General features: G+C 50.3%; 1 protein-coding gene across 1 annotated transcript; it reads left to right on the top strand.

Moving 5' to 3' along the window:
• Window positions 1-247: 247 nt before the first annotated feature.
• Window positions 248-26,889, top strand: TMPRSS9 (transmembrane serine protease 9). Its single transcript, XM_036241859.1, has 17 exons — window positions 248-389; window positions 4,324-4,450; window positions 5,943-6,089; window positions 6,869-6,906; window positions 8,821-8,934; window positions 9,146-9,317; window positions 10,927-11,201; window positions 14,671-14,807; window positions 16,630-16,948; window positions 18,988-19,159; window positions 19,778-20,049; window positions 20,595-20,731; window positions 21,475-21,874; window positions 24,859-25,030; window positions 25,713-25,978; window positions 26,076-26,212; window positions 26,728-26,889. Exons 1-17 carry the CDS (start codon window positions 248-250, stop codon window positions 26,887-26,889), a joined length of 3,189 nt encoding a protein of 1,062 aa, XP_036097752.1.
• Window positions 26,890-27,153: the final 264 nt, after the last annotated feature.

Below are 27,153 nucleotides of genomic sequence, written 5' to 3'. Positions count from 1 at the left end.
CAGGAAACACATATTCTTTCTGGCAGTGGACCCCAGCGACCTCCGGGCAGCCTGCAGCACAGCCCAGCCGGCATGTTGAATCCATGTTTTAGGACTTCTTTAAGTAGAGTCTGCTGGTGTCTAGGGCACTGTAGACAGCTGTCACATCTGCACAAGATGGCTTAGGGGAAGAGACGCCCTCCAGTGCTGATATTTTTCTGCCCCTTTGTCACTGGCATCCAGGTAGCTGTCTGGGGGTCTGGATGCCATGGAGCCCACCGCTGGTGAATTACAGCTCGTGCCCGAGGCAACAAAAGAGGTCCCTGCTCCATGTGCTGCGTGCTGCCGAGTGGCCCTCTCTGCTGTGGTGGCTGCCAGCATCGTCATCCTCACCCTGGCAGTCCTCGTGGGTAAGTGGCTGAGGGCTTGAACGGGTTCATACACTGGCTGACTTGCACAGTGACACTCAGATGTGGCTCAGTGGTGTCCATGTGATGAGCCTGGAGACAGAGGGCCGAGCGTGCTAACGTGGAATTGAAGGCTGGCCCTTCAGGCCACACAGGGCTAAGATGAGCGGACCCGGTGCCCAGGCACATCCTCGAGAAGGTGGGCACACAGGCAGGCAAGTTAATACCTGCATGTTTGGTTTCCCACAGCCGGGTTCTCCAAGGAAGTTATCATAGCTGGGGTGAAATAAAGACAAGAAGGACAGGGAAATGAACTTTTGAAGTCTTGAGAAGCCCTGGCCAGTTGCTCAGGGGTTAGAGCTTTGGCTCACTGACCAAAGGGTCTTGGGTTCGATTCCCAGTCAAGGGCACATACCTGGGTTGCAGGTTCGATCCCTGGCCCCAGTCAGGGTCATGCAGGAAGCAACCAATTGATGTGTCTCTCCCACATGGATGTTTCTCTCTCTCCCTCCTTCCCTTCCACTTTATATAAAAATCTCAATGGAAAAATATCCTTGGGTGAGGATTAAAAAAAAAATCTTGAGAAATTTGAGAAGTATAAAAAAATGAAAAATTATCTGTATTCCCCGCACACAATGGTTCCCATTTCATATTTGCTCCCAGAAGACAGTCATTGAATTTAAGATGAAGTATGAAGAATGATGACCCAGCTACACGGTGTGGAACTGCAGTTATAAACTAAACAAAGTTCCTTTCATATGTCAATAGGATGCTCTGCAGGTCCCCCCACAGTATGCCGTGTTCGTGTTGTCCCACATGTGTGCTGTCCATGGTGGTAGCCGAGCCCTGGCGGCTATTTAGAGTTAAATCCATTAAAATTAAATAACCTTTAAAATTAGAGCATCAGCCCGAAGACTGAAAGGTTGCAGGTTCAATTCCTGGTCAAAGGCACGTGCATGGGCTGCAGGTTCAATCCTGGCCCCATGTGAGGTCGTATAGGAGGCAACCAATCAGTGTGCCTCTCTCTCTTTCCCTCCCTCCCTTCCACTCTATCTAAAAAAATAAAATAAAATTAATGGAACAATATCCTCCAGTGAGGATTAACAACAACAGAAAATTTAATTCCTGCCCTGGCCAGTTTTGCTCAGCAGTTAGAGCATCGGCCCACGGACCGGAGAGTCCCAGGTTTGGTTCCTGCTAAAGGCACATACCTTGGTTGCGGTTTGTCCCCGGCCCCGGTTGGGGTCATGTAGGTGGCAATCACTCCATGTGTCTCTCTCACATTGATGTTTCTCTCTCTCTCTTACCCCCTCTCTCCCTCCCTCCTGCTCTATCTGAAGATAAAGGGAAAAATATCCCCAGGTGAGGATTAAAAATAAAATTTAAATTCATCAGTCTCTACCAGCCACATTCCACAAGTGGCTAGTGCCTACTGTACTGGACAGCACAGATCGAGAACATTGTCATCTCGGGAGTGGGCTTATTCTGAGATGATAAGGTTCTTACGGTTTTATTGGGGATGTGAAAGTCACCTTGCTGTCATGAGATGATGACAACAGGTATTAGTTTGCAGGAAAATGCTCAAAACTCTCATGTGTCAAAATAATAAATTGGCAATCCTATGTGGGTCCCCCTAATTTAAAAATATATATACATTTGTGGAACATCAGGAATATTTCACAGCTGGGCAAGGCTCACCAAAGCCCCTAGTGGTTCTTGGCTTCAAATGCAGGAAAATTGGACTGTTGGTGCATGCATATACATGTATGTGTGTGTGTGCGCGTGCGCGTGTGTGAAAGTATGTGTACATGCATGTATGTGTGAGTGTGCATGTGTGCACATGCACCAGGGTGTATATGTGTGAGAGTGCATACGTGTATGGGTATCCTTGCATCAGGGAGAGGTGGGAGTAGGATTTCACACCTTTATTCTAGAAGCACAGATACATTTTGTGAACAAGAGATCAATATGATCCCCAGCAGGACCCCTGAAAACATGGATGGCTTGGTTTTAAGAGGCACTTAAGGCCTGGCTGGTGTGGCTCTGTGGATTGAGTGTTGTCCCATGGACTAAGAGGTCCTGGTTAGATTCCCAATCAGGGCACATGTCCGATCCATCCAATGCTTCTATCTCTCTCTCCCTTCCTCTCTCTCTAAAAATATCAATAAAAACATATTTTTAAAAAAGAGGCACTTAAAAGTTTTTAAAATTTTAAAAATATTTTAAAGTTAAAATGAAAATGTATCCCTTTCCCCTTTAAGGCAGCTCACAAATTAGCCTTGGGTAGCTGGGGGAGGGTGCTGGGACCTCTCTGCTGCTTCTCCAGCTTCCTGGGGGTCTGTGACTACTTCAAGGGAAACAGAAAGGCCTAGTGGGATACAGAGCAATTTTGTCTTCACCACAGGGTGCTCATTTTTCTTTATTTTTAATTTCTTAAATGAGAAGACAAACCTAAAAAACAAAATTTGTAGAATTGGTTGAGTATTTATTTTATCTATTGAATAAACAAATATCTAAATATCTGTCTAGATGAATATTTATTCAGAATAAATAGAATTGGGACCCAGTTTCACGGTTTATGTGACTGCTACTATCATTTTTTGTAATTTTTGCAATTATAATAATTTTTCGCTAGTGTGTTTATTTGACAGTTCCAACATATTTTCAAGAATTAGAAATGCATGTTTTCATGGTTCCTATTGTATTCTTTTTTTTTTATCCTCACCCGAGGACATCTTTGCATATATCTTCAGACAGAGCAGGGGGGAGAGAGGGAGAAAGAGAGAGAGAGAAACGTTGATGTGAGAGAGACACATAGAGTGGTTGCCACCCACACAACCCCAACAGGGGCCGGGAACAAACTGCAACTGAGGTACATGCCCTTAGCGGGACCTGAACCCAGGACTCTCTGGTCCACGGGCCAACGCTCTAACCACTGAGCCAAACCAGCCAGGGCTGTATTCTTTTTAAAAAAATTTTTTTCTTTATTGATTTTAGAGAGGCAGGGAGGGGGAGAGAGAGAGCTAGAAACATCAATGAGGGAGAACATCTATTGGCCACCTCCCACATGCCACCCACTGGGGATTTGGCCCACAACCTGGGCATGTGCCCCGACCGGGAATCAAACCGGCCCTATTGTATTCTTTATTTTTAAATTTTATGACTATATTGCCCAGCCAGTGTGGCTTGGTGGTTGAGCGTCAACCCATGCACCAAGAGGTCGCCGGTTCGATTCCCTGTCAGGGTACATGCTCAGGTTGTGGGCCCGAGCCCCAGTGGGGGGCTTGCGGAAGGCGGTCAATCGATGTTCTCTGTCATCGATGTTTCTCTCTCTCTCTCTTCCTCTCCCTTCCTCTCTCTCTAAACATCAATAAAGAAAAAAACAATTTTTAAATAAAATAAAATAAAATTTTATGACTATCATTTCTTGCTAGTGTGTATTTTTGACAAAGTGTTTCTGATTGGAAACCATGTTTTTTCAGAGGGTGGCATCCTGGGGCGGTGGTCCAAGAGCCCTGATGCCTGTGGCCGTGGTCGTGCCCTGCAGTGTTTGTTGTCCCTTTCCCAGGGAACAGATGGGATTGTTGTTCCAAAGTGGAGGGACGGTATCCCGAGGTTGTTTCAGGCATTTTGGGTTGAAGTTGGCTTCAGGCCCTGGCCAGGCACATCCAGTAAGACAAGGGTAACTGGGAATGAGTCCTGCCCTCAAGCAAAACCTGGGGCCCCCTGGGGCTTTGTGCTGTACTTGGGGGCCTCCAGGTGGGTGACATGTGAGAGTTGAAAAGGAGGCACTGTTAATCATTCAAGACAACCCCCGGGGAGTCAGCCCACCCACCTGTTTGTCAGGTGACCCAGCCCCTAGGTGGTGGGGTCCTTCGAGGCCCCTTAGCTGAGCCCCGCAGTGGGCTCTCTCACAGAGCCCTGGTCTCGCCCGCAGCCTCCCTCTCTACACAGGGTGTCGATGTGGAGCACACGGCTGAGCTGCATGGGATCCGGTATGCCTGCAGCCTGCAGCAGGAGGCCTCGGACTACTACCGCACACTGACACCCACCCTGGAAATGCTGGTGAGGGGCACCTGAGAGCAAGGGGGCAAGGTGGGTGGCCAGGAGCTTCCACCAAGAGGAGCTCTCATGCCGAGTGAGCTGAGCAAGGGGAGACCCAGGCAGGCACTGGGGAGGTGGGGCACATGGGAGGAATAAGACAAGGCCTATGTGGCGCAGACTGGTGCATTTTAGAATTCAGAAAAGAATGGTGTCCAACGGGAAGTAACTCCTGCAGGGCTTGGAGGCCACGTTTAAAGGTTGTAAATTGTCTTCCAGTAGAGAAATGAGAACCCTGATGCACGGCTGGTGGAAATGTGAAATGGGGCAGCCACTGTGGAAAAGTCTAGCTGTCATCAAAAAGTTAAATATAGAGCCATCCTATAACCCAGCAATTAATTCTGCTCCTCGGTACCCACTCAAGAGCAATGAAAACGCATGACACAGAAACCTGTACACCCATGTTCACAGCAATGGGATTCACAATGGCCAAAAAGTGGAAGCAACCCAGATGTTCATCCGCTGATGAATGAATACACACATGTGGTCCCTGCAAACACTGGAATATTACTCAGCCATGAAAAGGAGTGTGTCACTGACACTTGCTATAGTGTGGATGGACCCAGAACACAGAGGGCTCAATGAATCAAGTATCTGTTTTAAAATTTAAGCATGAATTCATTAAAATTAACTAAAATGTAATAATCACTTCCTGAGTAGCACCAGCCACATTTCAAATGCTTGCCATACAGGATGGGGCAGACGTAGAACATTCCTTAACTTTGTGGAATGTCTGTGAGATAGTGCAGGTATAGATGCAGGCAGTGAGAACATGGACTAGTGAGTCCATCACCCCAAAATAAGCCCTGTCCCCATCAGCAGTCACTTCCCATCACCCACCCCTGCTTCCAGCCCCTGGCAACCACCAACCCACTTTCTGTGGGTTTGCCTGTTCTGAACATTTTATGTAAATGGAATCACACACTGTGTTGCCTTTGTGCCTGGCTTCTCCCACTGAGCATCATGTATTCAAGGTCCATCCACGTTGTAGCCAGTGTCAGTGCCTCACTCCTTTTCATGGCTGAGTAATATTCCAGTGTGTGCTTGGACCCCTATTTTCATATGAATAACTTTGAAATGTCCTTCCCTGTCATTATTTGGCTCTGTGAAGTCGCTGCATGCATTGGGTCTAACAGGAGGTGCTTTTCCATCCCCCTTCCCCATCTCTCCCACACAGGACAGGCTTCCTCGGGGACGGGTGCTTGTGCTGTGGTCTCAACATTTGCCACTATTGTTTCCATTGTAGTTTGTAAGCAGTTTTAGGAAGACAGAATTGGAGGCCAGCTGTGTGGGCTGTACAGTACTAAATTACAGGTGAGCTGGGGCCTCCTTGGGGCTCAAGGAAACTTGCTGGACACCCCAGATGCTGGAGGATTCCAGAAAGAGGAGCTCTTCCTCCACAGGCCTTTCTCTTACCTGCAGGGATGGGAACTCCAGTGTCCTCGTGAGTTTCCGGCTGCACTTTCTGCTACTAGCCCTGAGGTCGCTGGACATGGGCCTGGAGCAGGAGCTGTTGCAGCAGGGACTCCGAGCGAGGCTGCAGGGCCATGGCATCCCCCTGGCTGCCCATGGTACCATTGTGTCTGCCGAGCTCACAGGCAAGTAGGCAGTGGAGACCCCAGACATTGTGAGGCAGGGGGGGATGTGCTTTGGGAGGGGAGCATTAAACTTTGGGTTTTCCGTAATCATCCCTCTCACGAGAAGACAACACATGCACACTGCTTCGCCCTCAGTGGCATGGACCAGTGTCCGCAACCTGTAAAAGGCCAGAGTGTAAATATTTTCATCTTTGTAGCCCACCACTGGACTCTGCTATAGTAGCACAAAAGCGGCCCAAGACAACGCCTAAATGAATGGACACAGCTGTGCATCCATAAAACCTTACTTACAAAAACAAGTGGTGGGATTTGGCCCACAACTGCAATTTGCTAACCCCTGGTATAGAAATAACATAAATGCTAAATTCTGAAATCTGAGGATGCATCAGACTATTGTCAGATTAAAGATTGACCATCCTGCCCTTGTCCTACAGGACATTTATGGTCCGTCCCCTCCCCACCAGCCCTGACACACCAGTTGAGTCTTAGTGGATGGACACCAGCACTGTCTAACAGAATTTTCTGTGCTGGCGGTAATGTTTCATGGCTGTGCTGTCCACTATGGTAGCCAACAGCCCCATGTGGCTACTGAACACTTGTCATGTGGCCAATGAGACTGAGGAACACAGTGTTCCATTTGGTTTCATCTTAATCGGTTTAAGTTAGATTTTTAAGTGGCTCCCGCAGTGGAGGCTCCGCTCTCTGCTTTGCAATGTGATGTTTGCAAAGAACGTGCCACTCACTGAATGAGCTTATATCTCTTCTCCATTTCGCTGCAGGAAGCCAGAAGGGACCATTGACAGAAAGAGACTTGAAATCAGGTATGTTTTTCTCCCTTCCATGAGCTCCCTGCCCTCTGCCAGGTTTCCTCTGATTGTGGTCACTGCGAGAGGGCTCCTAAGACTTGGCCGAGTGCACAAAAGAAACACTCGACCATGGTGAACGCTAGTTCTGTGCCCCAGCCTCCTGCAGGAGACGTATTTGTAGTCTTGAGCGCGCAGCGTTTACAGATGAAGCACTAGGCTATAACAATACATGGGAATATAAAGTACAACATAGGGAATGTAGTCAGTAATATTGTAATAACTATGTGTGGTGGTAGGTGGGTACTAGACTTATTGGGGGGATCACATTGTAAAGTATATAAATGTCTAATCACTATGCTGTAACCCGAGGCTAATATAACATTGTATGTCAACTGTAATTAAAAAATAAAATTAAAAAAATTTTAAATAAAGATGAGGCACTTTGAATTATACATAGCCAAGCATGATTAAGAGAAGACGTTACTGAGTTGTTTATTTTTTTTTAAACTATATATTCTTTTTTTCTTTATTGATTTTTTTTTTAGAGAGAGAGGAAAGGAGAGATCCATAGAAACATCGATGAGAGAGAACATTGATTGGGCGCCTCCTGCATGCCCCGCTCTGGGGACTGGGCCCACAACCTGGGCATGTGCCCTGACTGGGAATTGAACCAGCAACCTCTTGGTGCATGGGTCGCTGCTCAACCACTGAGCCCCACTGGCCAGGCAAGTTTTGGGGTTTTTGTGAAAGATGGTGGAAACTGCCCTGGCCGGTTTGGCTCGGCGGTTAGAGCTTCCGCCCTCGGACCAGAGAGACCCAGGTTCGGTTCCCGCTAAGGGCATGTACCTCGGTTGCAGTTTGTCCCCGGCCCTGGTTGGATCGTGTGGGTGGCAGCCACTCGATGTGTCTCTTTCACGTCGATGTTTCTCTCTCTCTCTCTTCCCTCCTCTCTCCCTTCCGCTCTATCTGAAGATAAATGCAAAAAAAGAAAAAGAAAAAGAAAGGTGGTGGAAACCTGTTGTTAAAAGAAAAAGCAAACAGTTTGGGAAAAAAAAAGAAAAAAGATTCCACTTGGAATCTCATCACTTTTAATATTTTAGTGACTATCCTTTCAGACAGCTCAAGACACACATATAGGTACATTTATTTAGCTTCACATCAATGGTCCTTAACTGGGGGTTACTCTTTCCCCAGGGGACACTGGATGATGTCTAGAGACATCTGTAGTTGTTACAACTTGGGGTGCTCCTGGCATCAAGTGGGTGGGGCCTCACAGTGCCCAGGACAGGCTCCCACAGAGAGTGACCTGGCCCCGATATGAACTATACACCTGAAATGGTTAAAATGGCGAGTTTTATGTTGCACATTTAACCACAACTAAAATTTTTAAATTTCACCTATTTCTTAGGTTCGCGCCTCCCCCCCCCCCCATTGATTTGTTTTGGAGAGAGTGGACGTGTGTGTGTGGGGGAGAGAGAGAGAGAGAGAGAGAGAGAGAGAGAGAGAGAGAGAGAAACATCCATGTGAGAGAGACACATCGATTGGCTGCCTCCTGCACAGGCCCTGACTAGGCCTGGGGATCGAACCTGCAACCCCGGTATGTGTCCTTGACTGGGAATCGAACCCGAGATGCTTCAGTGAGTAGGCTGACGCTCTAACCTCTGAGCCATGCTGGCCAGGGCATATGTCTTACTGTTTTAAACATGGGTCGTAGAAAAGTGGAATTACACATGTGCACACTTCTGCTGTCCAGCCCTGGCTTCAATGCTGACCAACATTTTCTAGTTCTGAGAAAATCATTTCAGAAAAATTCAGAGATGAGCGAGTGGATAGATGTTGTCCATGCTAGAGATTCCGAGTGGAAAGGAGAATCTTGCTGCAGCTGGAAAAGATGGACTGAGGTCGGGAACCCGGTTCTTCTGTCCTCAGGTCACTGTCCAGGGAATGCCTTCTCCTGTGGAAACAGCCAGTGTGTAACCAAAGTGAACCCGGAGTGTGATGACAAAGTGGACTGCTCAGATGGATCTGACGAGGCCCACTGTGGTCAGTCCGCCTGTCTGGCCTGGTCTTGGGCCATGTCCCCCTCCCAGGGTCAGCTGCTGGTTGTGCTCTGGTCCACTTCGCACAGCAAAGCCGAGTGTGGGACCCAGAGCGTGTCCTTAAACATGGGGGCTGTGGGGACTCGGAGGCATGTACCAGGAGCATGGCCTCAGGCCTGCCTTCTTGGGGTCCTGGTTGGTGATCTGTCTTGCAGACTGCGGTTTGCAGCCCGGCTGGAGGACAGCTGGCAGGATCGTGGGCGGCATGGAAGCGTCCCCCGGGGAGTTCCCTTGGCAAGTCAGCCTCCGAGAAAACAATGAGCACTTCTGTGGGGCCGCCGTCATCGGGGCCAGGTGGCTGGTGTCTGCTGCCCACTGCTTCAACGAGTGAGCCCCATGTCCCTTCGGCTCAGAGCCCACCCCTGTCGCTGTACCCCACCTCTCCTTCCACCCTGAAGTCGTCGATTCTCCTGGGTGTCCTTAGAACCCTTTGGAACTTGTTTTTTCTTTCTTTCTCGCTTTTCTTTTCTTTTTTGATTGAATCTGAATGCATTCTTTTTTAAAATTATTTTTTAGCCCTGGCTGGGTGGCTCAGTTGGCTGGAGTGTCATCCAAAAGGTTTCAGGTTCGATTCTCAGTCAGGGCACATATCTAGGTTGCAGGTTCGATCTCTGGTCGGGGCGCATACGTGGGTAACATATCCTTGGGTGAGGATTAAAACAATTATTTTTTAAATTGTAAAATATACATAATATAAATTTACCTTTTTTTTTAAAATCCTTATCCGAGGATATTTTTTCTATTTATCATCAGAGAGAGGGGGAGGGAGAGAAAGAGAGAGAGAGAGAAACACCGATGTGAGAGAGACACATCAGACACATGGACTGGTTGCCTCCCACATGACCCCCTGGTCGGGGATGAATTGCAACTGTCTAAATTTACCATTTAAAAAAAATATGTTTTTATTGATTTTTTAGAGAGAGAGAAAGTGGGCAAGAGAGAGACCGAAACATTGATGTGAGAAACATCGATTGACTGCCTCTTGCATATCCACACTGGGAATAGAGCCCGAAACCCAGGCATGTGCCCTGACCGGGAATTGAACTGGGACCTCTCAGTCCATGGGACTACGCTCAATCCACTGAGCCACACAAGCAGGGCAAATTTATCATTTTAACCATTACAATTAGGTGGCATTAAATACATTCACATTGTCCTGCAACCATCCCCTGTCCATCTCCAGAACTTTCCATCTTCCCAAACTGGAACTCTGTCCCCACTAAACACTAACGCCCCACTCCTCTCCCCCAGTCCCTGGCTCCCACCATCTACTTTCTGTCTTTAGATCTGACTCCTCTAGGGACCTCCTAGGAGTGGAATCACACATTGATCCTTCTGTGTATGGCTTATTTCACTGAGCATAATGTCCTCTAGGTTGTAAAAGGTATCAGAATGTCCTTCCTTTTCAAGGCTGAATAATAATCCACAGTGTGTGTGTGTGTGTGTGTGTGTGTGTGTGTTTTGTGCCCTTTAACATTTCTCACCCTAACTCAGCCCTTTCAGATTCTCTTTGTTTAAAATGTTGCTAGCTCCCACACCATGAATTTTTTAAAAAAATCCTCACCTGAGGATATTGTTCCATTTATCTTCAGATGGGGGTGGGGAGAGAAACATCGATGTGAGAGGGACACATGGACTGGTTGCCTCCTGCATGACCCCGACCAGGGCTGGGGACAAACCACAACCAAGGTACGTGCCGATCGGAATTGAACCCATGACTCTTTGGTCCGTGGGCTGATACTCCAACCGCCGAGCCAAATCGGCCAGGGCAAGATTTGTTTTTTGCGTTCATTCTGACTTTTGACAATGTTGCTTGAAAATATCAGTCTAGATGACTGGGTTTTGGGGCACCCCTTAACATTTGCCCCCAGAGATGGCCCCCCTCCCTAACCCCACTCACAGGGGGCCTCTGAGCTGCCGTTTGTTTGCCCTGCAGGTTCCAAGACCCCACTGAGTGGGTGGCCTATGCTGGCACAACCCAGCTCAGTGGCTCGGAGGCCAGCACGGTGCGGGCCCGCGTGGCCCAGATCATCACACACCCCGCCTATAACTCTGACACAGCTGACTTCGATGTGGCAGTGCTCCGGCTGGGCAGCCCCCTGCCCTTCAGCAGGCACGTCCAGCCCGTGTGCCTGCCGGCCGCCACACACATCTTCCCACCCAGGAGGAAGTGTCTAATCTCAGGCTGGGGCTACCTCAAGGAGGACTTCCGTAAGCATCCCTCCCCACCGGGCCACCAGGAAGAAAATTAGCCACCCAGCCCTCCTCCTTATCCAAGATTTCCTATTTGTGAATTCACCCACTTGCTAGTATTTATTGGGAACCCCAAGTGGATACAAAGGGGAATTTTATGCACAATGTGGTGAAAAATTTGAGTTGTGGACAAGCATATTCTCATTTAAGTTGGGACAAGGGGAGGCCCTGCTTTCTTGTTTCAGCTGAAACCGTTAACTAGGGTCCTTTTTGTGGTATATTTACTGCCATGTTTCTGGTTGTTGTTTTGTATTTTTGCGCTTTTTGTGGCTGATTTTGCTATCTCTTGGACACAGAGCTGTGCCAGCTAGGGTTGCCGAGTGCAAGAAGGCTGCCACGAACCTTAGGGAGAAAATGTGTGTGAGATAAACTTTGTTCAGGCATGAGTTCCAGCACTGCTGGCCTCAGTTCAAGGTTAATGACTCGACCTGGTGCTCTGAGCAGGAGACAGAGGCAAAGGGCATTTATAAGAAGGGGAACGATTACATCTATAGAAGGAAGGTGTGGCTATTGATGAAGGTAACATGATGTTTATTCTAAAAAATATTTTTAATTTTCACCAGTAGCCATCATCCAGTAGTCGTAATATCTGCTTTCTTGGCAAACAGATTTTTGGGACACAAAGTTGCCTTACACCCAGTCTAAAGGTTATTTTGCCCTGTTTTTTTTTTTTAATGTACCAATAAAACTTTATTTATAAAAACAAGCAGTGGAAATTCAATTAAGAAAACAAGCAGTGAGCCGTTTCTGGCTTGAGGGATATAGCTTGCTGACTCCTGTTCTAAATCACAGTGAGAGGTTAGTGGGAACAAAGATATTTCAGATGGTTATTTTGCCCTGGTTTAACTTTCCAAGGGCCGAGGTATAAGATGTATAAGTCAGTTCCTCTGGGACGGCGGCTTCGACTCCATTTCAAAGTGGCTCCATTTTTTTTGGATAAATGTATGTTCAATAAGGTGTCTTTAAACAGAAACATACATACCACAAGATTAGGTATCAATTGCTTGAGGAGAATGTTATGACCAGAGTCTCACAGAAACTTAACCCTGTATCTCCCCAGGAACAGTTGTTCCATATTCACAAATCCAGTGTTTGTGGCGACTTTAGAGAACAGAACTGCCTTAAAAAATGAGAATCGATTGTGATTGAGAATCGATAAGTGCTGGGGAGGAAACCGACAGGATGCTGCAAGAAAAATGAATTGGTGGTGGGAGGAACAGGGTTAGGAAATGGCCCAGGAAGGTGACACCTCAGCTAAGACCTGGCTAATGAGGCAAAGCCAGACAGGCAGAGTCAGGGGACAGGAGGACGTCCCCTTATCGAGGAAAGTTCTTTTGGACAATGCTGGTCCAGAACATTCTAGAGCTACAGTGTCCAGTATAGTAGCCACTAGCCTCAGACCAGTTCAGCAGGTATACGGGTTTTTGTAGACAGTGCCCGTCAATGATTTTCGAACCTGGGGGTGGCGGGGTCCTCATGCAGGAAGCCCTAGGGCTTCCTTAGTACAGGGTCTGAGAATCCGACACAGCTGACTTCCCGCAGGGCCCATTGGCCTGTGTGTAGGGGTTTTCTCAGGTTTGTGCCTGCCTGAGAAAAGAGAAATACGGTATCCTGGAAGATTAGGACTTTTGTGATAAAGAAAGATATTTGCTACAAGAACCTAATCAAGAGGGAAAGTAGTTGATGACTAAATTCAATCAACATTTGAGCCCCTCCAGCTTACCAACCACTGTTCCAGGGACTAGGCAGGAGGCAAAACAGACAGAAATCCCTGCTCACGTGGAGCCCTCACAGTTCAGACCAACACTGTCCAGCAGAACGTCCCTCGGTGATGGATGCGCTCTGTGGGCGCCATTCACTGTGGGAGCCGCCAGCCCGTGAAATGTGGACAGTGCAACTGAGAAACTGAGTTTACATTTTATTTCATTTGCATGCATTTAAGTCTACATTTATTTTTTATTTTTTTTATCCTCACCTGAGGATATTTTTACACTTATCTTCAGACACAGCGAGAGGGAGAGGGAGAGAGAGAAACATCGATGTGAGAGAGCCACACCAACTGGTTGCCACCCAACTGGGGCCGGGGACAAACTGCAACCAAGGTACGTGCCCTTGGCTGGAATCAAACCCAGGACTCCTTGGTCCGCAGGCCGATGCTCTAACTGCTGCACCAAACCAGCCAGGACTAAGTCCACATTTAAATAGCCACGTGTTGTCATTGGCTACTGTACTGGACACAGAAATTCTAGGGGCAGTAAATACTAAACAAGTGATAGATGATGATGAAAGCAATGGAGAAAACCAGGATGGGGTAGGAGAAGGGCTGCAATTTTATTTATTTTTATTATTATTATTATTATTATTTTTTATACTCACCCGAGGACATTTTTCCACTTTTTTGTTCAGATAGAGTGGGAGGGAGAGAGAGGAAGAGAGACAGAGAGAGAAACATTGATGTGAAAGGGACACATCAAGTAACTGCCACCCGCACGGCCCAACCAGGGCCGGGGACAAACTACAACCGAGGTACGTGCCCTTAGTGGGAACCAAACCCGGGTCTCTCGGAACTGCAGGCTGATGCTCTAACTGCTGAGCCAAACCGGCCAGGGCAGGGCTGCAATTTTATTTATTTTTATTTTTATTTTATTTTTTTTATCCTCACCCGAGGACATTTTTCCATTTTTTACTCAGATAGAGCGGGAAGGAGAGAGAGGAAGAGAGAGAAACATCGATGTGAAAGGGACACATCGAGTGGCCGCCACCCACACAACCCAACCAGGGCCGGGGACAAACTGCAGCCAAGGTACATGCCCTTAGCGGGAACCGAATCCGGGTCTCTGTGGACCGCAGGCTGATGCTCTAACCGCTGAGCCAAACCGGCCAGGGCCAGGGCTGCAATTTTAAATAGGGAGGCCAGGAAAGGCCTTGAGAAAACAGATGAAGGAAGAATGCAAGCAGATTCCTCAGGGACAATTCTGCTAGGCAGCTGGAATAGGATGTGCAAAGGCCCTGGGGTAGGTGGTCCAGTCTTGGGCATTTAGGCTAAGCCAGGGGAACATGTCCTGAAGAGTTTGAGGAAAAAAAAAAAAAAAAGGATATAATCTGATTTCATGGTTAGCCAAGATGGCACTGGCTGCTGGGCTAAGAAAAGGTTCCAGCAAGGTAGGCCTAGAGTAACAGCAGATGCAGGTAAGGGGACTGGAGACGAGAAGCCAAGTCTTGGGTATTAACCTGAATCTCTTAGCTGTCCGGGTGGAGAGTGTCATTAGTGGGCATTTGCTAATTTCTGAGGCTGGTGCTATAGCATCTTTGCTTGCAGCTGGGGAAACTGAGGCACAGAGAAGTGATGTTCTTCAGTGTCCTGGATCAAGGTAACTGCCAGGGGCCTTGGAATGCTCACCCCACTTGTCTTTCCTGTCCTGGGCAGTGATCAAGCCAGAGATGCTGCAGAAAGCCACGGTGGAACTGCTGGACCAGGCCTTGTGCACCAGCCTGTACGGCCACTCACTCACAGACCGGATGGTGTGTGCTGGCTATCTGGATGGCAAGGTGGATTCTTGCCAGGTGAGCCCTGGTGCCCACAGAGAGCTGAGACGACACCCCATCCAAGGAGGCTGGCTGTAAAGGGCCTCCAAATTTCCACCCCATGGCTCCCATCCTCAGAAGGGGAAGTCCTCACAGTTCCTGGTCCCCCACCAGGATGGCCCTTACTTGATTTTTTTTTTTTTTTTAACTTTTCTTCTTTATTGATTTTTAGAGAGAGAGAAAGGGAGAGGGAGAAAGAGATAGAAACATCGATGAGAGAGAACATTGATTGGGCGCCTCCTGCATGCCCCCACTGGGGACTGGGCCCACAACCTGGGCATGTACCCTGACCGGGAATCGAACTGGGACCTCTTGATGCATGGTTTGATGCTCAACCACTGGCCACACCTGCTGGGCAGCCTGCTTGATTTTTTAAAATGTTTTTATTTATTTTTTAGAGAGAAAGGAAGGGAGAGAGAGAGATAGAAACATTGATGTGAGAAAGATACATAGATGAGCTGCCTCCTGAACGCCCCCTACTGGGGACTGAGCCCACAACCTGGGCATGTGCCCTGATCAGGAATTGAACCGGGACCTCTCAGTCCATGGGACACTCAATCCACTGAGCCATACTGGCAGGGCCCCTGACTAATTTTTAACACAGCTCTGGATTTCCTCTTTGTAGTTTGTATCTTTGCTAAAGCCTGGTGGGTGAGGAGAGACTGCTACGTGTGCTCGGGTTGCCATATCAAAACTGGAACCTGGAGGAAATGTTGGGAAATAATGAGAGCTCTGGTGATAGTCAGAGACGTGACTCGGGGTGGTACGCACACATTACAGTGTACAGATGACATGTTGTAGAACTGTGCACCTGAAACCTGTATAATTTTGTTAACCAGTGTCATCGCAATAAATGCAATAAAAAAATAAATGAGCCCTGGCCAGGTAGCTCAGTTGGTTAGAGCATCATCCTGACACGCCAAGGTTTCAGGCTTGATCCCCAGTCAGGGCACATACAAGAATCGACCAATAATGCATTACTAAGTGGAACAACAAATCAGTGTTTCTCCCTCCCTAAAAATCAATAAATAAAAATTAAAAATAGCCCTGGCCTGTTTTGCTCAGCGGTTAGAGCGTCAGCCCGTGGACTGGAGAGTCCCGGGTTTGGTTCTCACTAAGGGCACATACCTCGGTAGCAGTTTGTCCCGGGCCTGGGTTGGGGTCATGTGGGTGGCAACCACTCGATGTCTCTCTCACATCGATGTTTCTCTCTCTCTCCCTTCCTCCCTCTCTCCCTCCCACTCTATCTGAAGATAAATGCAAAAATGTCCTCGGGTGAGGATAAAAAATAAAATAAAATAAGGAAATAATAAGAGAACACTTGTGTTTGAGAATGTAAGTGTCAAAGTGAGCTGAGTGTGAGGAGAAGGCAAAGGATCACAAGATAGGATAAATGAGGCAGATCAGGCACTTCAGGACAATGCCACAGCAGCCAGTGAGCTGTCTGGAGGCTCCAGCAGGGCAGCCATACTGTCAGCCTAAGCAAGGGGTGACATTATTGAAGATCTAGTGAGATTAGGAGAGGAGGGGATGTTGCTGATTGGGGCTGGGTTTCTAACAGCTAGTAGTAGAACTAAAACAGATCTTAAAGCTCCCATAGTCCAACTGTCCTATTTTATTTTTACAAAAGAGGAAACTGAGGTTCTGAGATATGAATTATCAGCCCACATTTGCCTCATGAGCTTGTGTGAGGAGAGGTCCCTATCCAGGGAATGTTCTCTGACCCTGCAACTCTGGGACTTGGGTTGGCTGAGGCCAGGGAGCCCTGACAATCTTCTGAAAGTGTGCCTTTGTCTCCTAGGGTGACTCGGGAGGCCCCCTGGTCTGCGAGGAGCCCTCAGGCAGGTTCTTCCTGGCTGGCATCGTGAGCTGGGGCATCGGCTGTGCAGAAGCCCGGCGTCCGGGGGTTTATGCCCGAGTGACCAGGCTTCGAGACTGGATCCTGGAGGCGATTGCCATGGCAAGCAAGCCTCTGGTTCCCACCGCGGCTCCTGCCCCCGCCACCCCCAGCACTTCCTGGCCCACCAGCCCCAAGAGCCGGGTGGTTGACACCCCCACCAAACCCACAGTGGCCCCCAGCTCTGCACTTTTTGACTCAGTGACCACCTCTAAGCCACAAGGTATTTCCTGGGGAGACAGGCAGAAGTAGCTGTCTGCTCCCTGCATGGTCGGATTGGTTGGTACTGGCTTCCTGAAGCACTCCATGGGAAAGAGATGGGTGATTGATCAGTGATGTCTTTCGTGAGCAGAGACTAAGACACACACATAGGCATCCTTCAGATTTGTGGCCTGGCAAAGTCAAGCAGTCCAATAGGGTAAACACAGAACACCCCAAGGGGTCAACAAGAGGCTAGTGATGAGGACTGTGGGACCAGGGTGGGAGAGAGACTAACTTTGAGTTTTCACATGTAGGTGCCCTTCCAGAAACACCACTTACATACAGCACGTATGTGTACATTTTAATATTCAAGAACGCTCACTTCTTTTTTTTTTTTCCAAAAATTTCCTAAACATGCTTCTTCTTTCATGTAAAATGAGCTTATACAGATTTTTACTTTTTTAAAAATTTTATTTTATTATTTTTTTAAAATACGTTTTTAGAGCCCTGGCCGGTTGGGCTCAGCGGTTAGAGAATTGGCCTGTGGTCCAGAGAGACCTGGGTTCGGTTCCCGCTAAGGGCGTGTACCTTGGTTGCAGTCTGTCCCCGGCCTTGGTTGGTCATGCGGGTGGCAGCCACTCGATGTGTCCCTTTCACGTCGATGTTTCTCTCTCTCTCCCTCTCTTCCTCTTTCTCCCTCCCACGCTATCTGAACAAAAAATGAAAAAATGTCCTCGGGTGAGGATAAAAAAATATATATGTTTTTAGCCTGGCTGGTATGGCTCAGTGGTTGAGCATCGACCCATGCACCAAGAGGTCGCCAGTTTGATTCCCCGTCAGGGCACAAGCCTAGGTTATGGACCTGATCCGCAGTGGGGGACATGCAGGAGGCAGCCAATTGATGTTCTCTCTCATCAATGTTTCTATATCTCTCTTTCTAAATAAAAAATAAATCAATAAAGGAATAAAATATGTTTTTATTGATTTTTTTAGAGAGAGAGCAAGGTAGAGGGAAATAGAAACATCAATGAGAGAAACATCGATTGGCTGCCTCCTGCATGCCCCCAACTGGGGATCGAGCCCACAACCGGAGCACGTGCCCTGACAGAGAATCAAACCCACGATCTCTTCGTGCATGGGTCAACACTCAACCACTGAGCCACACTAACCAGGCTTTTATTTTATTTTTAATTGTGGTGAGACACAAATAACATAAAATCAACCATTGTAAGCATTTAAAAATTTTTTTAAATTCTCACCTGAGGATATTTTTTCCATTGATTTTCAGAGGGGGGGGGGGAGAAAAACATTGATGTGAGGCACATCAATTGGCTGCCTCCCACATGCACCCTGACTGGAGCCGGGGTTCAAACCTACAACTGAGGTACGTGCCCTTGACCAGGAATCGAACCCAAGACCATTTGGTGTGCAAGCCAATGCTCTAATTACTGAGTCACACTGGCCAGGGCTCATTGTAAACATTTTCAAGTGTCCAGTTCAGTAGTTAAGTCTATTCATTCACCTGTTGGCCTTGGGTTTTGAAACACATTCTGCATCTGTCTTCACTTTGTGGTTTCTAAAGACTCAGATCCAATATTGATCCTACTTTATGGTCCCACAAACCTACAATGCTCTGAACCCATCAAAACTCTGCTTCACAGAAATGTCCCCTACACCCCACCCCATCCCAAGATCCCATAATAACTTGACTCTACCCTTGTTTGGTGAGTCCCCAACCATGGTTCTTTCTGGTTGCTGGCTCCCCCTTTGCAGCAAGTCCGTAAACCTGACCTTGGGGGCTGTGTCAGGCAGGGCTTAGTCTGATGGGGCCAGGGCACTCTATAATTTTATCTTTCACTTTTAACCTATTTCCCCCAGCTATGCCACATACTTGCTGTGAGACCTTAGGACACTAGGTCACCTATAAGCCTCAATTTATCCACCTGTATAATGGGGGTGATTTGCCCTGTCCCAGTCAGAGCCAGGTGTCCTGAGGCCTCTCTAGGCCCAGGTGCTCCCACTCTGAGCTGAGGCACCCGGGACCTCTTCTCTCTCCCCCAGAGTGTGGTGCCAGACCAGCAATGGAGAAGCCCACCCGGATCGTGGGCGGGTTCGGAGCCGCAGCTGGGGAGGTACCCTGGCAGGTCAGCCTGAAGGAGGGTTCCAGGCACTTCTGTGGAGCGACTGTGGTGGGGGACCGCTGGCTGCTGTCGGCGGCCCACTGCTTCAACCAGTAAGACCAGCCTCGCCCAGGAGGACTGCTCAGCTCCCCCCATCATCACTGGGTCCCCTTCCCTCCAGCCCTATCAAATGCCCATGTGTTCAGAAACCACTTATGACCAAACATGTGGCCATCTGAGCACTAGGGTAGGCATGGCAGAGCCCCCACCCCAGCCCTCACCCCATCCTGAGCTTGATTCCCGTTTGGATGTCTGATTGCAAATGAGAGGGTGGAGCATGAAGTGGGGGGCACTGGGGGGGCCATCTCAAGGGCCCCAGCCTGAGCTGCAGCTTCTGGGGGGATAGTCAGCTGGCCTTTGGGGAACAAACAGGGACTAACCGGGGAGGGGACAAGGGCTCCTTGCCCTTTGCCGCACAGCCAGGCAGCATTGACCTTTGAGAGTCAAAGCTGAAGGGGCTTCTCATGCTGCTGGGCCAACTTCCTCTTGTTACAGACAAGAAATGAGGCCCAAAGGGGCCCCCTGGCTCGCCCCCAGTCCCCTAGCCTCGGACTGCTTTGTGGGAGCAGCCATGTGGCCCCTCCATTCTCCTGGTGCCCTCCCCAGAGCCCTGCAGCTCTGCGTGGCTTCCTGGGGGCAGCAGGTGTGTCTGAGTGGCCCCTTGTTGGCAGCACAAAGGTGGAGCTGGTGCAGGCCCACCTGGGTACTGTCTCTCTCATGGGCATCGGTGGGAGCCCAGTGAAGATGGGGCTCAAAAGGACAGTGCTGCACCCCCAGTACAACCCCAGCATCCTGGACTTCGATGTGGCCATCTTAGAGCTGTCAGGACCCCTGGTCTTCAACAAGTACATCCAACCCATCTGCCTGCCCCTGGCCATCCAGAAGTTCCCTGTGGGCCGGAAGTGCGTGATTTCTGGATGGGGTAACATGCAGGAGGGAAATGGTGAGCTCCCCGTGGGTCTCTGCTCCCACCACCTGCAAACCACTGGTCTCTGCACTCCTTCAGGGTTGCAAACTCCAGCCACGGGCCCAGTGTGGCTGTTATACATATATAACTTTATTGGCACACAGCCATGTCCATTTGCTTCTAGACGGCCTGTGGCGGCTTTCCTGCTACAAAAGCAGAGCTGAGTAGTACTGACAGAGACTGGCCTGTAAAGCCAAAGATACTTAATCTGTGGCCCTTTCTAGAAAAAATTTCAGACCCTTGTGCTATACCCTTCAGAGCGTCCGAGAGTTAATGCTTCCTTCGAAAACAGAGAGTGACCTCCCTGCAGGTCACCCAAGGTGCTAGGGAATCTGCTTGGGGACAGTGGCAAGATCCTAGGGCTCTGGGACTCTGGGCCCCAGATCCTTCTTGCTATGTGACTCAGTTTCCCAGCAACACTGTGAGCCTCAGTTTCTTCATCTGCAGGATGAGGACGGTGCCTTTCAGCGCTAAACCACATATTGAACAGTGATCACACTGTTCTATTCTTTTCCTATCAGCAACGAAGCCTGACACTCTACAGCGAGCGTCCGTGGGCATCATAGACCAGAAAGCATGCAGTGCCCTCTACAACTTCTCACTCACAGACAGGATGCTCTGTGCCGGCTTCCTGGAGGGCAAGGTCGACTCCTGTCAGGTAGCACTCGCAGGGGGACTGGGCGGGATTCGGACAGAGTGCCCACACCCTTCCACCTGGCAATGCTACTTGTCTGGACTCCAGGATAGAAGGAAAAGAATTCTCAGGGCAGGGAAAATCTGGAGATGAAATAAAAGTCTTTAAATGTATAATTCAGAGAAATTATAGTATGTCCGAGCAGAAGATGAGGTAGCAGTTTAAAAGTATGTAGTGGGACTGGCTGGTGTCGCTCAACTGGCTGAGTGTCGTCCCATGCACTGAGAGGTCGCCATTCAATTCCTGGCCAGGGCACACGCTGGGCTATGGGCTCATTCTGGAGGCAGCCGACTGATGTTTCTCTCTCCAAAACCAATAAGAACATATTTTTTAAAATCTATTTAAAAATTTTAAGTATGTGGTAGATATATACAAAATGTATACATACTTAAATATATCTATATATACATATTTAAAGTCAAATTTTATATACACACATAGTTTAAAAGATGTACAGTGTATATTAACTGAAGAAAAAGTTAATCCCAGATTAGTACACATATGACCACACTGTCCAACATGCCTGGGGAGGCGGGGCATGGGCTGAGGGTGGGGCTGTTTCAGTCCCCACGGCCCTGTGTCCCCATGCCAGGTCCCCCTGCTCCCCTGCTGGGCCTCTCCCACCGTGGGATTTCGGGAGGTTCTGGCAATGCCCTCCACGGAGAGATGCCAGATGGTCACAGCCAGCCCTCTTTCCTTCTTTTTAGGGTGACTCTGGGGGCCCCCTGGCCTGTGAGGAGACCCCTGGTGTGTTTTATCTGGCGGGTATTGTCAGCTGGGGGATTGGCTGTGCTCAGGCTAAGAAACCCGGCGTGTATGCTCGAATCACCAGTCTGAAGGGCTGGATCCTGGACATCATGTCCTCCAAACCCCTCCCGACACCTGCTCCCTCCTCCACGAGAATGCCTGCTACCACCGTTCATGTCCCCGGGACAGTGGCTGGCCTCACAGCCCTGGGGGTCACAGCCAGCAGACCCACCCTCCAGACCACCAGCAGGGCAGCCACCCAACCTGCCAACAGGACTGCCACTGCCATGAGCACCACTGCTAGGGGACGGACACCACTTCCAGATGCCTCACGGACCACCGAGGACTCCCAGCCACCAGGTACTGGGAGGAATGGAGTGACACGTGGGTGGCAGGAGTCCTGTATCAGTCTGTTAGGGCTGCTGTCACAACATCCCACAGGATGGGGGCTGAAGCAACAGACATTTACTGTCTCCCAGTCAGCAGGGGTGTTGGCAGGGCTGGTTTCTCACAAAGCCTCTCTCCTTGGAGTGTAGATGGCCATCCTTCCCCTGTGTCCTCACATGGTCATCCCTGTGTATGTGTCTGTGTCCTGGTCTCTTAGAAGGACACCAGTCATATTGGATTAGGACTCACACCAATGACCTCATTTTACCCTAATCACCTCTTTAAAGGCCCTGTACAGTCAGTCTGATGTCCTGGAGATCAGGGCCTTAACTATGGCTTTTTGGGGGACACAAGTCTGCCCATCACCGTCCTGACAGCCAGGGACACTGGCAGGGGCACAAACTAGGCAGACCTACACCACCTAGTGGCAAATGCCTTCATCTCCAACCCCTGTCTGCTCCCATTTTAAAAAGGGAAGCTTCTGGGGCACCAAAGTACACGGTGGGAGGGCCTGACCCAGGGCCCTTGAGTGGAACTCTCCATGCACTCACCCCTGCTCACAAAGCCCTCCTCTGTGCCAGACCCCATGCTACGCTCAGGTACAGCAGGGACCCAGACGGTCGAGAAACAAATTCAGAATGGCACATAGTTAGGAGTGAAAGGAATACCAAGCAGAACAAAGCTGGGGTATGGGGTCGGCTGGTCCCCCAGGCTCCCAGGCTGAGGGGCTATCTAACTGGCCAGCAGAGACACTGAAAGAGAAAATATCCCTGAGATTTTTACACCTGTGTCCAAAATGCCAAGTTCACTTTTATTAACCATTATGCAGAACTATATGAAACTGCTGTATTTGTAGGTCAAAAATAAAGCCCCATCAAATATGGGCAATTTCATATGGCTCAAGCTCAGACTGAGTTAGCAGAAGACACCTGTAGTGTCTGGGGGACTGAATGGAAAACACCTGGGCTTCTGCATGACATGGGATTTGCCAAGCGGACCCCATGTTAGTGAACCCACCCATTTCCCAGCAGACATGAACTTAATGTTCTCATATCCAGATTCTGGAGACCGTGTCTGGACTGCTTTCATCCAGGTGGGGAGACAAGGAAGCAGGGACCAAGCTGCATCTGGCGAGCCTCCAAAGAGGGCAGATGCTCCCAGGCTGCTGGTCTGTGCAGGCTGCACCCACTTTCCTTTTCGCTTCAGACTGTCCTGAACTCCCCACTGTCCCAAGTCCCCCATCATCCTCACAGCGATTCCTTACAGAGACTGACCCACGGAGATTTCTCTGCCTCTTTCCTCCATCATCAGTCCGCCTCCCTGGGCCTCCCCTAGGTCCACATCGTCCTTCAGGTCGGGATGGGCAGGGGTATGTGTGCATTACTTAACTCCATTACAGAGAAGTTGGAAGAGAACTACCCATAATCCCCTGCTCTATCACATCCTTTATGCCGTATCACAAGGGTTCTTAACTTTTCTCCCTGCTCACGTTTATACGGTAGCCTGGCTCCGTCAGCCTAACTTACCCAGACGCAGACCTGAACCCACCAAGTCAGCTTTATGGGCTCTTTGCAACAAGGCAGCCCACACACCAGAGGAACCAGGGGTGGCTTGCCAAACAAAGCAAGTCTCGTCAGGAAGTCAGAACCTGAGGGCGGAGTAGTGTGTAGGTGACCTTGAGATGAAGCAGTGTTCATGGGCTCAGACCAAAGCAGACCTTGTTCAAGGACCTGGATGTGAGTTTGGAGGGTGACAAGTATCTGGGTCCTGTATCCTTGAAAACCACAGTTAAAATAGAGGTGACATGTTGAGTCTGAAACCTCCTTATCTGAGCCCTGCACCTGGCCTGGAAATAGAGGCAGAGTTTTGGTGACTCAGACCCTCTAGGCCCAAGGGGGACCTTTCCTTCACAGAATTTTCTGCCAGTCTGGGTTTAGGGCACAAGGTTTCCAACAAGGGCAAAGAGAATGTGGGTATTTGATATTAAATAGCTGTAGCTGTTCTTGGGAGAAACAGTTTCTTAACTCCCCAGCTAGCTTCATCTAGGTCTGACCTCTAGCTTGATGATTTTCACTTTTCCAGTAGCTACAGGCTAGGAGTTCTTAACTTGGGGGCCCAAAGGTGGAGGAAGGCCCTGAAATGGCAGGCGTTGTCCAAGGTGGGGACAGCATTTCCAGGAGAGGGGGTTCAGCTTCCACCAGGTTCCCTAGGCCTCTTAGTCCTGGGCAAGGTCCAGATGGTGTCAGGAGAGTAGAGCAGTGGGGCTAGCAGGACGGGGCTGGTGGTCTCTTGCCTCCCCCACTCTTCTTCCAGCTGAGGCTGGGGCAGAGGGCCTTTCCTAAATCCGGATGGCAGGGGAGGTAGCTGGGTGGTGGGAGAGGGGCTGGGGAAGGGGGCAGGCTCTGGAATGGCCCTGTGAGAACCAGGTGGGGAGGAGTACCCCTGATGGGTGATAATGAGTCCTGCAGCACCCTCCTGAAACCACCCTGGTGCTTTCTACAGTTGTGTTCTGAGGGTCCACCTTGTGCTGGGGGTGAGGGGAGAGTGTCGCAGCTCAAGGGTGTCTGGGCAGACAAGCTAGCACAGGAACTCGTGGGACGCTGCGGGGTCCTCCTGGCAGTGCTGAGGGGTGTGCTAAGATCCTAAGCCAGCAGGGAATCTGGCTCCGAGGGGACTGAGATGCTGGGAATGGGTGCTGGTGGGAAAGGACACTATCCTGGCCCCCAGCCCGGGAGGAGGCACGGCTCCAATACTGAGGTTATAGGAAACATACTTAAATACATTTCAAATATTGTTTGAGAAAAGCCTAGAAGAGGTGCACTTATAAGACCAAATGCCAAGTCCAGTGTTTGTGCGGAGTTTTTCGAGGCAAGTTCCCTACCCACTCGTGGGGCTGCGCAGAGGGATGGCAAGAGGCACTGTGCATCTGCCTGACGCCCGGTGCCTGCTCCCTGCAGACTGTGGCCTGGCGCCGATGGCAGCGCTGACCAGGATTGTGGGTGGCAGCGCTGCAGGCCTCGGGGAATGGCCATGGCAGGTGAGCCTGTGGCTGCGGCGCCGAGAGCACCGCTGTGGGGCCGTGCTCGTGGCCGAAAGGTGGCTGCTGTCTGCCGCGCACTGCTTCGATGTGTGAGTCTGACCTGCCCCCAACGTCCTGGTCCATCAGTGGTTCACTGAGACTGACTTGTGGCCCCAAAACTTGCTATGTCATTTCTATGTGCCTTTGCCTGGAATGCTCCCACCACTGCGACTGGGACCCACTGCCACCCCTACTCCATGAAGCCCACCCTGTCCATTCACCACACGGGGCTGCAGGAACTGTCCTACACACACACCACTGCCCACCACCCACTGCTGTGGCCTCTCCCAGTCCGGGGCCAGGCTTGCTGGTGACATAGGGTCTCTGGAGAACTGAGACATCTCCATCCTCCAAACGCCACACACTGGGGAGTCCGCTTCATGGCAGGCTGCTCAGTAGGGTGGACCAGGCCAAGGGCCCTGCCCTCCGTGGAGCCCCCCAGGTCTTGGTGCACACTCTGCACCTTGCAGGGTGGGGTCAGAGAATGAACAGGCAGGGCAGGGGGCCCTATGGCCACCAGAGCCCTAATACTGGGCAGAAATGGGGACAGTTTATGTCACCTCATTGCTGTGGGTGCATTTCAGGCATTGGCAACCCCCTCACTGTCCTAGGAGGAAGGGATGGCTCTTAGCCTCATTTCCAGATGAGCGACCCAGGGCCCACAGAAGCCCCAGGCAGGTGGTAATTGGAGCACAGGGATTCTGGACAATGCCTGTCCCCTCATACCTACAGCTACGGTGATCCCAAGCAGTGGGTGGCCTTCCTGGGCACACCATTCCTGAGTGGTGCTGATGGGCAGCTGGAACGGGTAGCACGTATCTACAAGCACCCCTTCTACAACCTCTACACGCTTGACTACGACGTGGCACTGCTGGAGTTGGTGGGGCCTGTGCACCACAGCCGCCTGGTACGGCCCATCTGCCTACCTGAGCCTGCACCGCGGCCCCCCAATGGGGCACGCTGTGTAATCACTGGCTGGGGCTCAGTTCGAGAGGGAGGTAAGCCCTGCACCCTCAAGGGTTAAGCAGTCATCCTGGGGGCATCAGGAAGGCCTCCAGCCCAGTCCCTTGTGGCCTCACTGCTCCATCTCCTCAGGCTCCATGGTACGGCAACTACAGAAAGCGGCAGTGCGCCTCCTCAGTGAGCAGGCCTGTCGCCGCTACTACCCAGTGCAGATCAGCAGCCGCATGATGTGTGCTGGCTTCCCACAGGGCGGCGTGGACAGCTGTTCGGTGAGCACAACTTAAAAGTAAAATGGAAGCTCTGCTGGGGTCCAGGTCCCATCCATCCGGGGAGGGCAAAGTTCTGGTTGCTCTAAAGTCCACCAGCCAGGGCCCATTCTTTGGCACAAACTTCAGCTGATCAAATGGAATCTTTTTGGCCTCAGAGGTTTCAATGGGCCATCCACTACAAACCAGTTCCCACCCCACCACATCCTCACCAGCACCCTGCAGGGGAGGGATGGGGACAGGCTGCAGTGTGAGGCCCTGTTCTGCTAGGGAATCAGTGGCAGGTGTCCACAAGTATCTGCCAGACAGATCAATGGCTTGTCCTAGCATTAAGCCTACTCACAGGGCTAGTCACTCACTTGGGGTCACATGGGGAGTCCAGCTGACACTCCTGTAGTGGCCAGCCATCCAGGGTGTGATCAGGTCAGTCCTCCCTTGGCCTGAGGGCTGCCACTGGGGTGGGGTTGGGGGGTTGTTACTGGCCTGCTCTGAGCACCTTTCCTCTCTCCTCCCCTCAGGGTGACGCTGGGGGACCCCTGGCCTGCAGGGAGCCCTCTGGCCGGTGGGTGCTAACTGGGGTCACCAGCTGGGGATACGGCTGTGGGCGGCCCCACTTCCCGGGTGTCTATACCCGGGTAGCTGCGGTGAGAGGCTGGATCATGCAGAACATCCAGGAGTGACCACCCATGGCTGTCCAGGTCTGGGAGGAGAGATGTGAAGGCAGTAGGAACCAGCCAGCCACCAGCCTGAGAAGGGGAGTCCAGTCCAGGTGGTGGGCAGAGGGTAGGGGGGCGGTGGTGTGTGTGTGGGCGCTCTGGGTAGCGGAGTACAGTTTTACTGTATATTTTGTTCCAATAAAAAGCCCCTTGTCCCTAGCTTACTGGCTCAGCACCTCCACATCACAGCAAGAACTACTTGCTTGCCCATGACCCAGGGCCCAGAGA

The sequence above is a fragment of the Molossus molossus genome, unplaced genomic scaffold (assembly GCF_014108415.1).
Source record: "Molossus molossus isolate mMolMol1 unplaced genomic scaffold, mMolMol1.p scaffold_m16_p_4, whole genome shotgun sequence".
NCBI classification, from domain to species: Eukaryota; Metazoa; Chordata; class Mammalia; order Chiroptera; family Molossidae; genus Molossus; species Molossus molossus.
This window is presented reverse-complemented; position numbering and strand designations above follow the sequence as displayed.

Excerpts from the sequence above, each read along its gene's own strand:
- TMPRSS9 (XM_036241859.1), top strand. The coding sequence starts at position 248 with ATGGAGCCCACCGCTGGTGAATTACAGCTCGTGCCCGAGGCAACAAAA. Across the intron at positions 390-4,323 it reads CACCCTGGCAGTCCTCGTGG|CCTCCCTCTCTACACAGGGT; the intron begins GTAAGTGGCTGA and ends TCTCGCCCGCAG. Across the intron at positions 20,050-20,594 it reads TAACATGCAGGAGGGAAATG|CAACGAAGCCTGACACTCTA; the intron begins GTGAGCTCCCCG and ends TTTTCCTATCAG.